At 42.8% G+C, this 14,172-nt stretch overlaps 1 protein-coding gene across 1 annotated transcript; it reads left to right on the forward strand.

Moving 5' to 3' along the window:
- The first annotated feature begins 7,269 nt into the window (after positions 1-7,269).
- Positions 7,270-13,934, forward strand: ddias (DNA damage-induced apoptosis suppressor). Its single transcript, XM_086188072.1, has 6 exons — positions 7,270-7,345; positions 7,437-7,620; positions 7,823-7,984; positions 8,675-8,783; positions 9,224-9,522; positions 10,015-13,934. Exons 1-6 carry the CDS (start codon positions 7,327-7,329, stop codon positions 11,735-11,737), a joined length of 2,496 nt encoding a protein of 831 aa, XP_086044198.1. The 5' UTR covers positions 7,270-7,326; the 3' UTR covers positions 11,738-13,934.
- Positions 13,935-14,172: the final 238 nt, after the last annotated feature.

Genomic DNA, 14,172 nt, shown 5'->3' on the forward strand with positions numbered 1-14,172 from the left:
ACCTTATCAGTCGCCATTGTCGTGTTGTATAAACAGTCGCCTCTCCTTGTATTCAGACTTGATGACATCCTTATCTCCTCAAATGATGCTTGGACACAAACAAATAACCTGGAGGCATACAAGTCTCTCTCTCTCTCTCTCTCTCTCTCTCTCTCTCTCTCTCTCTCTCTCTCTCTCTCTCTCTCTCTCTCTCTCACCCCAGTGATCCAGGCAGATGGCCACCCACCTCAATCCGGGTCCACTCCTCTGCCCCCACTGTCCTGCATGCTCATGGGGGAAATGTCACCTTTTTTAACTAAATAACATGACCAAGTAACTGAATATGTCACTTCCATGTGGATGTGGCGTAACTTTACAGATGCATTTACTCTCTGACAGGCATCTCCTCTGTTTGATAGAATAGCAACAGACATTTAATAAATATGTCACAGTACTACGGACTAGGCTCGGTTTCCATGGAACCCAGGTCCACACAAGGAGGAGAGGTGACAGGGATTAATTAAAGCACTCTTTCAACTTCTCGTGGCACAATCCTTTTTATCCATTCCAGTCTGAGAAATGCAAAAATACAAAAAGAGCAAGTGAGGTCCACCTATTATTACATAATCTCAGGCTCTTATAACAAACCAACACATGAGAAACTGAAGGCACGAGTTTAGCGTGAGGATAAACCGTTGCATCACTTTGTGGCTTTGGTCTTGTGTTGTTGGATGATTTACTCTACATGGTAAAAAAAAAATGTTGTAAAGAAGCTTTTCCAAAATGTTTGCACCTTTTCTTTACAATCTAAACCGTTTCTTTGAATCTAGTTGTTGTCAAATTTTTCTTTTTTCTTTTGTGTAAATATAAGAAGTTGTTGCAGGATTGTGAGTTCATGAAATGTTGGTCTGCTCCCCACGCGTGTCTGTTTTACTCGCTACAATAGTCTGGGATGACAAAGTCTTGAAGTCTTACTCATTATCTTGACTCATTCAGCTTGCAGCTCTAATCTGGATTCATCCTATTTGATAAATTAATGAGTAAACATTTGGTGCATACATTCATCGACATCACAAGCAATGTTGCCTCTGGACAGACAGCGAGGGGAAGTACCATGGCATGTGGAGTGACGCATCCAGCCTTACATGCTCCTGCCCCAGTGTCACCACAGGCCCCCCAATCGCTTGGAGGAGTGTGCGTTGGCGGCGTTGGCAGTCATAGACCTCCTTTCGCCAGAATCAGCTCTTTCTTTGATTGAAGAATTGATTGGTTCATTACTCAATAGACCAACGAGGAGCAGCCCAGTGGAAACTATAATGTTTTTTCACTTCTGCTATGACAAACTCAGCCAAACACAGTGTAAAAAAAAAAATCTATTTTTTGCTATGTTACAAAGATCTGCCCCAAAATGTCATGGGTTGACAAATGCTACACCCTCCACTCAGGGAATCAACCTCACGCTTTCACAGTCCAACAGCACAGTTACAGAGGTAACAAACCTGGACTGCTCTGGTCTGGTGCAATTTAAATCAGACGTCATCTGTGAGACTGTATATTGAGGATAAGCTGGAAATGTCCACCGACCAGATGAATAGTCCGTCCATCCATCCATCCATCCATTTTCTACTGGTTATCCCCTTACAGGTCGGGGGGGGGGGGCTGGATCCTATCCCAGCAGCCTTCAGGCGAGAGGTGGGGTTCACCCTGGACAGGTCACCAGTCCATCACCGGACCAACACATAGAGACAGACAACCATTCACACTCACAGCCACACCTACGGTCAATTTAGAGTATCAATCAGCCTCGTCCCCTCTTGATGTCTTTGGACTGTGGGAGGAAGCCGGAGTACCAGAGAGAACCCACACAGGAACAGGAGAACATGGAGACTCCACACAGAAAGATCCCGTTCTGGAGCCAGGGCTTGAATCTGGAACCTTCTTGCTGTGAGGCAACAGTGCTGACCACTGCACCACCGTGCCGCCCCTTTTCCTTTGCCTTTAAAAAAAAAAAAATCTGTTGAGGTGGCATAGTCCAGATAAAAGCAAGGACTGGTTCTCTTCGTTCAGATGGTAAATGCTCTCTCCCCCATACTCAATTCATGGTGGAGTATGTGGTCCGCGTGGCCCTGACCTCCTTTACCACGGACCTCAATTTTCCTTCAAGAGCAGAAGAGGCCTTTTGGTGGTTTTAAAGTTCTGATTTCTAAGTTAACAGTTAAAAAGAACTGAATCACTCTCAGGCTTCTGATTAGAGGAAATGATTTCCTCTTGTGATATCATTAATCAACAGTCTATCAAGTGAAGAGGAGTTAATCAAGCAATGAGTCACAGCACAGGAAAAAAAAACAGGTTAAATGTCTCGACGTTTTATGAAATATTTATTCTTGATTTTAAGGAACTCCAGACTTTTCTTGGCTTTTGATGCCAGCAGGTGATAAGCAAAGTAATACTTTGCTTCTCCTGGGATGTCCTCGTATGTGCATTGCAGGATTTGTCTTGGTTGGTTCGGATGGATTAACTTCCCTGGTTGCATTTAGAAGTGCTGGTTGATTGGTGTTCAACTCAAAGCCAGAAAGGAAGAGAACATGTTGACCCGTCACACACTGTTATTTGTCATCATAGACTTTCGGCTTCATTTACCACAGACACTCGAAGGGAAGTTGTGTCACACAACCAAATACTCAATCACTTGTTTGAGCTTCAGGAAAGCATTTGAACTATTTAAAAATTACTTTTTTAAACGAAGGAAGAGTAATTTGTTTAGGCTCCTGTCCAACTCTCTCCTGAATACACTTTATTATGTACATGGTAAGGACTTTATTCAGGACAGTGTTTCCTAAAGGTAGAGGGCTAGATTAACACCTGTCTTTGCCAGGATTTATTTCCATTTGAGGGAATTTTGGTTGGGTTTTATCTTGAAATGAGGGCTACAACTTGTTTGTCTTTGCATTGGTTGTATGTATCACTGGTGTAATAATCTCTGTACAACACATACTCCTGTCTTAAATGTAGCATCTTCATTTGTAGCATCACGCTTGCATAGAAATGAATACCCCTCATACATTTACATTCCAGTGAAATACTACGTGTTCATTGACCATCACGTAACAGCCACTTTCATCAAAAAGCATTCCAAGCAGCACGCGCTTTGTAATCAAAAGTAGGAGCCGTGCATCTGATGTAATAACACTGCAGAATCGAATGCTGTAATTCAAAAACCTCAAGCCAGAGCTGCAGCAGTCACACGCTTGGGTCGCACAAGGAACAGCAGCTGCTGTGTTTATCTTCGCTTACGCTGAGCTGCAGGGGCAAGAACGTCTCCATGAACATTAGAAAATCCATCAACATATGGTTCATTTTAGCTTGGGTCGACCTCAAAGTGAGAGCTGGCCTGATACCATGAGTGCAGTAAATGACTTTTTACTCACTACTTCAAATAATCATGAGGGAAAATTAAAAAAGGGGGAAATCTATGTTTTGTTCATCATGAAGTATCGGTTCATTTCGGTCATTTTCGTCAGTCATAAAAATGTCACAGGTTGTGGTATCCAACACAAAATGATTCAGAAATTCTGAGGATGTTCTGTTAAAATTTCCAATGATGTGAAGGATGTTGTCTTGTAACATTTCTAGAACATTCCCAAATGGTCTCAGTGTGGTATTCCTGACAGTTTAGTGAGACTTTGTCTGACGGACTTCCAGAGAAGATTCAGGATGTTCTTAGAATGTTTTAGGGAAACATACATACACATACACATATACATACACATACACATATACATACACATACACATGTGCATATACATATACATATACATACACATATACAGTACATACACATGTACATATACATATACATACACATATACATATACATACACATATACATATACAGTACATACACATATACATACACATACACATGTACAAATACATACACATACACATGTACATATACATACACATAAACATGTACATACACATGTACATGTACATATACATATACAAAAACATACGCATATACATACACATATACATACACATATACATACACATACACATATAAATACACATATAAATACACATACACATATACATACACATACACATACACATACACATATACATACACATATATATATACATATACATATCACACAAATAGAAGTTCCATCTAAGTAAGATTGATTGTGTCATCTTCCTCAGAGCGGAAGAACCAAATAGGACAAAAAAGTGAATTATTCATTTGTCCCCTGAAGCTTCAGATAAAGACAATGTAAGAGTGATGTTCAGTGAATACAGATGGGACATCCTCTTGTATACACGCTCCAGTAAAGGGCCCCCTAAATCTTCCCAGAATATCGGGAGTGTTCCTTGAACATTCGTTAAATTATACCACTGCACTTTAAAGTTCTCAGGACCGGGGTCATCTCTGCCCCGTCTCTCTGTGGGTTGCTTCCAGGTGGGGGTTGCTGCTCCTATGCTTTCCTATGGGTCCTGGCATGGGTTGGGCCTGTGGCTGTTTCCTGGGGGAGGGGTGGCCTGGGGCTCCCCGTGTCCTGGGGGTTTCGGGGTGCTCTGGTGACCTGGTCCTGACCTACCTGCCATCCTGGACTGGGGGTGCGATGTCCTGGCCCCCCACATCAGCTACAGCCAGCTACGCACAGCATCCAAGACAAACCGTAGCACATACACATACACACGCGTATACACACATACACGCATGGAGCACACAACTGACCCATAAACACACACTCAGACATTTATCTTAAAATTATATTAAACCAAATGGTAAGCCTGCACCGGGAATTCTGCAACCATTGTTTTGTTTTTTTCTTTCTTTTTCTTTTGTTGTTGTTACTTTTTCTTTGTTTGTGTATTTGTTTGTTTTTTGTTTGTCTTTGTTTGTTTTTGTGTTTTTGTTGTTGTTGTTGTTGTTTTCTGCTATTGCTGTTGTTGTTTTTTTGTCTCCCCCCTCCCACTTGTCTTCACTGTCCTGTCCCTGTACTCTCTTCCTGTCCACTCCTGAGCCTCAGTCCGGTAGCTTCATCAATGAACCAACACCATTCCTAATAAAGTTAAACATAAATGGCAATAGGAGGAGTTTATCAGACTCCTCCTATGCAGAATAAAACTGCTTCAGTACAACAAGGCACCAGGAACACTGATGCTGCTTGCCTCAGCTACTGAACAGGACAGGTTAAAAAAAAAAAAAAAAAAAGTTCTCAGGATCTTGAGTGGCAGCACGGTGGTGCAGTGGTTCGCACTGTTGCCACGCAGCAAGAGAGGGTTCAAGGCACAGCTCGGGGATAGGATCTTTCTGTGTGGAGTCTGCATGTTCTCCCTGTTCCTGTGTGGGTTCTCTCTGGTACTCCAGCTTCCTCCCACAGTCCAAAGACATCAAGAGGGGACGAGGCTGATTGATACTCTAAACTGACCGTAGGTGTGACTGTGAGTGTGAATGGTTGTCTGTCTCTATGTGTTGGCCCTGTGATGGACTGGCGACCTGTCCAGGGTGAACCCTGCCTCTCGCCTGAAGGCTGCTGGAATAGGCTCTAGCCCCCCAGCCACCCTTAACAGGACAAGGAGAAGAAAATGGACGGATGGATGGATGAATAGATGGATGGATGGATAGATGGGTCTTGAGTGCTTTCTGAGAACCTCATATAAAGACCTCGAGGGAACCTTCAATCGTAATGACCCCCTGAACATCCTCAGGACATTCTGAGGATTCTCTACTATTCCATCTACCCCCCTACCTTCTGCAGGAGACATTCATGGAATATTCTGGGATAGTACAATGTGCTACCAGGGAACTTTTTCCCCTCTCATAAAGTCTTAAAGGCAATATTTCCATTTGATCCCTGGGCAACCACAGGGGAACATTTTATTTACATACCAAAAGTCCTTTTTGTAATATTACAATGTGACTATGAAATAACAACAAAACTGAAGATTCTTTTAAGGCGACAGAGACCTTTGAGCTGTAGGGTTTTCATGAACAAAAGATGATGTGTAAGAACGCCCCCAATGTTCGGTAGAAATCGTGTACATTTTTTACCTTCAAAGAACCTTCAGCATACATAAGATCCCCACAACACTCCCTCCTACTAGGGCTGCCACTGAGCCCACCGCTCCCTCCCACGAGGACATCCTGACCGAGCGTCACGCAGAAACATTTCAAAAACGATGAGCAATGGAGCTAATTGTCCATCCGAGCCCTGGTCATGTTTTTACACTTTCAATTCGTCATGGAAAAGACCGCCATGAGAGTAATTCAGTGAAATATCAGGTTCAACAGCCCTGCTGGCAACATCTTGACCAACCCTGCCTATTAGCTAATTGACATCGAGGACTATACATGTAACGTCACATCCTCACCTTGGTGTCATGTTACCTCGGATTACATAGATTCACTCATAGATTAGCAGAGCCACTTGAGCAAAGCAAAGAGGATGTCGGGCGGAAAATGAGGATTGAGCGAGAGATCATAAGCATGAAAAACAAGTCCCACCAATATGAAATCACTAGACCCATGACTAAAAAGATAATTCCATCATTAATAATTGTTAAATGATATTTGAATGAAGAAACACAGTTCAGAATATGTATGTATATATATATATATATATATATATATGTATGTGTGTGTGTGTATATATACAGTATATGTGTATATATATGTATATATGTGTGTGTGTGTGTTAAATAAAAACGTGTGAGAGAAGAGAGAAATAATGCACCTTATCATTTCTGTTGTTTCACAATCCTGCCTGAATTTTATGGCTGATAGTTTGATCTGAATGTGATTTCACATGGGTACTTTGTAACAAAGCCGAAGAAGAAAAGGCAACTCACAGCTCCTGTCTTTTTTATCAGTTCCTGGATTAATAAGTGTTCTCATTACAGAGATTTTACAGTAGATTGAGACCGATGAGCAGAAAGGAAGGCCTTCTGGTAGAAAGGATTCCTGGCGTACCATTTAAAGCTTAAATGAAGTCTTTTGATGAAAGTGTGCGGAGCTTACGGGGATTCAAAGAGGAGTGTGTGTAGATTTTCTCTCATCTTCCACTGGACACAAAGAAGAAGAAGAAAAAAATATTTTCAAACTCTTAAAAGATAGCCATCAGAAAAGTGAAAACAGACAGTGTCTTTAAATGTTACAAAATGTCGATACTTTAAAGGTTTCTGAACCTGAAAGCAAGATAGATTTGAAGGCAGAAGTCATAAATAAACTTTAGTATCTCATTGATGTGAAGCTGTTGAAAGTACTGCCTCCTTCCAGTAGGAGGCGATAGCGCCTCTTCACTCTGGGAACGAGCCGCCTGAAGAAGACGTAGGCGGCGAATGAGAAGTGGTGGTGGCGGTATGAATCCGAAAATGACCTTAAGAGATTTTAACTCTGAAACCTCCCTCTGTTCTAGCCTTTTAAGCATTTCTTGGCTCTGAAATTGCAGTTTTTCAGCCCGTGGGTGAGCCTGCCAGGTCTCTCAGATGTCTTTTTCTCACGGCGGGGGAGATGTCTGTACGGCGTGCTCTGGTGGAGTGCGCCGTGCTGTCCCTCCATGATGCCCGTGTGTTTTATCCCTGCTGTAACGGCTGCTTCTCCAGGATCGATGAGGACTCGCAGGACACGACGAGGTGAAACAAACACTGACCATTAGCTAAATGCACACAAAACGGTGTTACCGCTTACCAGAAATGTGCTGACTGTAGTTAACGCCCAGGCGTTAGCTCAGCTGCATCTGTGCTAGCTTTGGATCAACTCCTCAATTGAGCCACCAGGACATGCAAACTATCTGTTTGTGAATCTTCGCCATCCTTTTCTGTCCACCCATCCCAGATGCAGATGCTCCAGGTGTGGTTACAGCTGTCCGAGGGAGCAGGTCGACTACAGGTACCGTCTGTCCCTGAAGGTGGCCCGGGACAGGACGGTGATTGGAGTCACGGTCTTCGGCACTTGCTTGAACTCATTCTTTGGCATTCATGCAAGTGGTTTACAAAGGTGAGCCTCGGGGGCGCTCTAATTCCACCAGTGTTACACCTCCGTCCAGAATGAAAGTCTTCAGTTTCATGTTTGTATCGTAATGAACTTTAGACAACCAAAAGCTTTATTTCATTGTAAGAAACATTAATATATCTTAAGCAGCAGTCAGTCCATGTTGTTGTCTGAGGAAAATCCAAAGCTTTTACTGTCACTTCCACAATTAGAAGTTTGCCATGAAATTCTTCCTTTGTTCTCCGCCCTTCCTGTCATTGACTAAACAAACACACAATATAAATGTGAGGGTATAATCAGTCAAACATATTTCTGATGTCTGTGAAAGTGTTTGATAAAGAAAAACCATTTTTGTTGTAAGTTTATCTTAATCTTATGTGACATTATTTTCTATATGTTTTTGGGTACATCTTTCATCATGTGTAGAGAGTAATGCAATGCAGTAATTGCTATGTAAACGCCATAAAGATTTTTGTTTTCTAAAACAACCTCACGATCAATTTTGTCAATGGACAGCGGCCTAAACAACAATGAAAACAAATGTCTGCCAGCTCTTCTTACCCATGAACGTCAACGTCTTATTTCGTAATAGTTTTGTTTTTTGTTTTTTTTTGGTGAGCGAGCATGTCTGCGGTGAAACACTGAAGGAATCACCTTGTGTTTTATTCACAAGCTGGTTTTGACTGCTTTTGGTAGGTTGGTGGAGAACTCTGATGGACCAGCTGGAGCATCGACAAGAGCGACATTGTTGGCAAGGGCCGTCGAGGACTGTTTCATCGGCAGGCATTTTATCTTTGGGTTAAAGGTACTATTGTGTCAGGGCTTTGGATTCATTAATTTGCTTTATTTGAGCACTGTATGACCTCTCAACAAATCTTAAAAAAAAACAACTTAAAACCTGGCAAACAACATCAGCTTTTCTAGTCATTTGATGTGATCTTTGGCCTCGCTGAGTTGTTGAAATATGATGGTTATATTTTGTTCCATGTTGAACTTGTAGCTTCCTAAGCAGTTGTAACCAGGCCAGATAAGCCAACTTAGTTGTACCCATAGTACAATTATACTTCTAAGGAAGCATGGTTGGTGTCGTTTGTGTATGTGTGCCTGACATTAATGTTCTATAAAGACAGGAACAGTGGAATAGCCGTTAGCCTTTGAACATATTCACAATGCTGTTCTATGAATCTTTTCTTGTATAAATGCTGCTTGATCTCAACCCTCCTGGGTTTTGTTTGTGCCCATCAGATACCCGATTCAGAAAGCCATCCTCTTCTGAATGGCTCCTGTGATGCAAACACCGGCCACTTCGTTGCCAGTCAGATGATCCTCCCTAAAGTTCCAGGCCTGAGAGGCTGCTCAGTGATCAGTTATTACCGGATCCTTCTTCAGAGAGCTGCAGAATATGAGCTGGGATGCACTGACCCCAGCGAACCCCCCCGCCCCCCACCAACAACCCTGCTGCTGATTCCTCATCAGTCTCCAGCCAGCAGCTTCAATAACACCACACGCTCTTTCTCTGGTTCTCTTTCCCAGCTACTGCAAAGGTAATGAGTTTAAGAACATTTCAATGGGCACGACCTCGGTCTGAGTTTACAATCATTTATTTCAAGGGCAGAATCTAAAGGAGCCGTACCCACAGAGCACATATCTCTGCCATGGAAAGCTGCATGTATCCAGAATAAAAAAACATAGCATCATCAAAATTCATTCATAAAAGTATTTATATTGAAGACTATTATCAAGGTCATTGTTGTATCTCCTTATTGCTACTGTATGTCCTGCTAATGACTTAAAACATACTTCAGGATCCAGGATCTACATTTTGATCCAGATCGCCTCCACAAGTTCATGACTTGCTCTTTGTTAATGTTATCTACTTTTACACCAGATTTCATCAAAACCTGTCCGTTTGTTTATGAGATATGCTGCTAACAAACACGTGCTGGTGATCAAATTGGTGACCAAATCCTTCCAAACAGCGTAATTGACTGTTCAGTGTTGTGAGATTTCATGAATGTCCTTTGGTTTCAATTTAGATCGCAGCACCAAGACAGCAGCCTCACTCCCACCCCACCGTGGGGTCATTCTCTGGGACTCATTACTTCATCAGCAGAGCAGCAGGAAGACTGCAGCACACAGGAAAGCAGAGATGAGGACAGCAGGAAGGCAGATGACACAAAAACCCCACACTGCGCACAGAGAGGAGAGAAGAGGGTGCCGTCATTCCTTCTGTCTTCAGAAAACACTTCTTACTCATTTGTCAAATGTCCTTGCTCGTCTGTTGAACCAACTATTGGCAACATCCCCAGTCCCTCTCCACCTCGCCACACACATGACCTACCGCTCTGCTCCGAGGCACGTTCCACCAGACGACTCACCGAAACATGTCTGCCAGGTTCCATGGCCTGGGAGGATTTTCCTTTCTCTGAGAGTCTCACAGAGTTTTTGTGTGAAGAAAACAAAGATTTTGACAGAGTCGCTGAAACAAATTCACATGCGAGTGTTCAAATTGGGGAAGAAAAGGCAAGAAATCACATGGGAGTCATTTCACAAGACAAGCACTTAACACATGACTCTTCTTCTGTTTGTCAGAGTTACTCAGACATGACAGGAAGACCTGCACAAAAATTACTGGACATCACTAATTCAGCTAACCATGCTACTGACAGACACAATTTATCTGACCAGGCATTGAAGGACCCTGCTGGATGGATGAACAAGAACCAAGCCAAAGACTTTTCTGATGAGTGTAATCGGGGTGAGATTGTCATTTCTCTTCCTTTTGAAAACGAGAAAGAAGTGCAGCTGGAGGGGGATCTTTACAATTGTTCAGCAGACTTGTTCAGTAGCTCACTAATGGTTGATGTGAACACCAATGTGCACAACACACATGGACAAACTGACACGGTGAGCAGCGAAAAGGCTGAAGCTCCACCTTCAGCATCAGCTGAACTCGACTGGGAAAACAAACTGTGTATTAATAGAGGCAACAGTTTAACTCCACAAAGCACTCAAGATCAGAACCAGCATCAAGAAGATTCTGCACACATGATCCGGTGTGATAATTCACAGTCCCTTGACTTCATCCCCTCCTCTCAGTCTACCCCAGTTGTCAAAATTTCTGCCTCACACAGAATCCCTGAGTTTAGCTCACAACCTGACCAGCAAGATTCGAGTGCCTTTTACAGAAATATGCCTCAGTTAGTCAGGTATGTAAGAGAGTCTGCCAAAGAGAACAAGGTGTGCGGTGTGACATCCAGGAGATGGAGAAACAGAAACATCTTAAAAAGGAGGTTCTGGAAACCAGATGAGAACCGGAAGCACCTCACGATCCAGAGAGGAACTCTAAACATGGAGTCAAAAGTGAACACAAGCCTCAGATGTGACTCACATGTTTCTGATGTGACTTGGGGTGATAGTGAGGACAGTGATGTCATTGTTCCTCCTACTCCTGTTGCGGAAACGTCCCTAAGTGTGCAGCTGCGAGACAGGAGAGTGAGTGGTAGCAGCAGCTTTGGTGCGTGTTCTACTGGGGAAGAGCCCCAGGCTGTTCATTGTAAAAGGACTTTGTCGTCTCCTGTTCTTGTTTCATCACAGACACGTCTGGAACAAACAGGGTATGGCGTCTTTAGTCCACCGCGTAACAGTGAGGCCACAGCAACAGCTGCTGAGAGGAGTTTGGATGGGTCTGTTTGCTACCCGCTTGATGAGAACGAGAGCTGTGATTGGTCCAGAGACCTGTTCTCTGACTCGGTCTGAGAGGTTCTGTCACCATACCGACTGCCCCAAGAACCAAAGAGCTATAGACCTGCTATTGTGTTTAATGTCACCCAATCATTAGTGGATGTTTTGGTGCTGTAATTATATTTGGGCTACAGCAAATATACGCGCTGATACTCTATAGATTTAATAAATGAAGAAGTGAATGAATGTTAAAAAAAATACATAAAGCAGGGGTGGGCAAAAGGCCATGGAGGGCTGTGTGTATGCAGGTTTTCCTTCTAACCAAACCCTTTAACAGGCGATTCCACTGATTAACACACCTTGAGCCACAGAAGAGAGTTATTCAGTGGAATCACCCGTTAAAGTGTTCGGTTGGAAGGAAAACCTGCATACACACGGCCCTCCATGGCACATGATTGCCCACCCCTGACATAAAGTATCAAGGAATCCAGGTCCCAGAGCACATAGAGTGGATAGAGAGAACAACAGCAGGGTGTGGGAGGGGCTGAATCAGTCCCTTTCCTTGCAAAAAAGTCTAGCGTGCAACAACCAGGCTGACTGTTTTAATTTTTTTTTTCTTCCTTTCCTACTTTGGTTTCATCTGCAGATTTCAGTGGGTTTTTCAGTGATGAGCAGGTTAAAATTTGGGATTGAAGATCTGTAACATGAGGGTGCACTGGAACTTTTCCAACGTCCACTCAGCGTAAAAATACTGCATTAGAGATCTGTTCAAAGTACTTTTTTTTTTTTCTTCCAGTGGCCGCTTTAATGACAAGTAGGGCTGAAGAATCCAGGAAAAGATTTCACATGAAACAGTAAAGATCGTAAAGGCGTAGGACTACAGAAGAAGCTTTGTCCTGTTTACTGTTGCATCTTTTAAGACTGGAGAGCTCTCAGAGAACACATCCCTCCGGGTCATGACGCCCCCGTGCGTGCCAGGTTGTGTGGCTGCAAGAGGCGGATGAAACCTGATAATTGGATTATGTACCAACTACACATGTAGATGTGTTCAGGCTCTCATCAAACATGAAGTTTGGACAAGATCTGGCCGTGTGGAGTCCAGTTACCGTTACTTCTTCTATGACACTATCAGAATGAACCCAACCACGGTCACACCATTGAATAACCTATCACTATCATAATGTGTTTCTGACTCAAATTGAAATAGATCTTTTCTACCCACTGTACATCAAAGTTTTTGTGTTTGTTTTTTTTAAACTCATTTCCTGATGTTACCAGGCGATGTTATGACTAAACCTTCTCAAAATGTATTGGGTTTTTCCTTCGGCTCATTCTATACTGGCCTACCATGTTTGGTGAATGTAGCCGCGTTGACAGGGAAACGCCAACATGAAGTTATTGGTGATACAGGCATCTTATTCAGGTTTCAGCCGCGCCTGAAATGTCTTTGCCACATAAAAGCTGAAGACATAATTGTATATTGTGCTTCAGCGAGAACTAATTGTAAATCTTAACAAAGGCCTTAAGACAAAGTGAAGGCTCTCAACAGCAGATGAGAACCTCATTGCTGAATAACGATACCTGATTGACTACATACCTTAGATAGGTATGAGAGAGAGTTGAGAGTGAAATAGCAGCACATTCTGCACTTCAAAAGCTGTAGTTCTTTTGTATGTGTAACATTTGTTGTATGCATTTTGTGGTATTTGTGAGTTATCCTGCCAAGTCTGTTTCCCAATGAAAGAATTAAACTTATTTATTACATGGTATTATTTGTACATTGTTCAGTGGCACGGTGGAGCAGTGGTTCGCACTGTTGCCTCACAGCAAGAAGGTTCAGAGTTCAAGTCCCGGCCCCAGCACAGGATCTTCCTGTGTGGAGTCTCCACGTTCTCCCTGTTCCTGTGTGGGTTCTCTCTGGTACTGTCCAAAGACATCAAGAGAGGACGAGGCTGATTGATACTCTAAATTGACCGTAGCTGTGAATGGTTGTCTTTCTATATGTTTTGGTCCTGTGATTGAACCCTGCCTCTTGCCCCGCGACACTTAAAAGGTTAAGTGGTAGAAAATGGTTGGGTGGATGTTTTTTGTTATTTCAAAAATATTCTGTCTCAAAGTCATGACACTCTCTAAGTGTAACCTCCCACATAGCTTTGTATCACAGCGCTCCAGGCCATGACATCATACACTTCAACACATTTGTACTTGCTTAGCTTGTTTTAAATCTTTATTCCCCCTTTGTGCCAGGGAAACACACGAAAATGTAAAAGTCTTGACCTTTATCACATCTTCTTTGAGGAAAAATAAAGTCTACATATTACTGATCAACCCTTTTCAACTGGCTACGAGTATCTGTGAATATCGTCTTATTTGCCGATGGTGGTGAGCGCAGCGACCAACATCAGCACACAGCCCATGTTTCGGTGCCGTAATCATACAAAATGTCCTCAATTCCAAAACTTAACCTGTTTGTGTATGAATAAGTGCCTAAGCTACTATTCTCGTGACAG

The sequence above is a fragment of the Aulostomus chinensis genome, chromosome 2 (assembly GCF_037954235.1).
Source record: "Aulostomus chinensis isolate RoL2024-O1b breed Wild chromosome 2, RoL_Achi_v1.0, whole genome shotgun sequence".
NCBI classification, from domain to species: domain Eukaryota; kingdom Metazoa; phylum Chordata; class Actinopteri; order Syngnathiformes; family Aulostomidae; genus Aulostomus; species Aulostomus chinensis.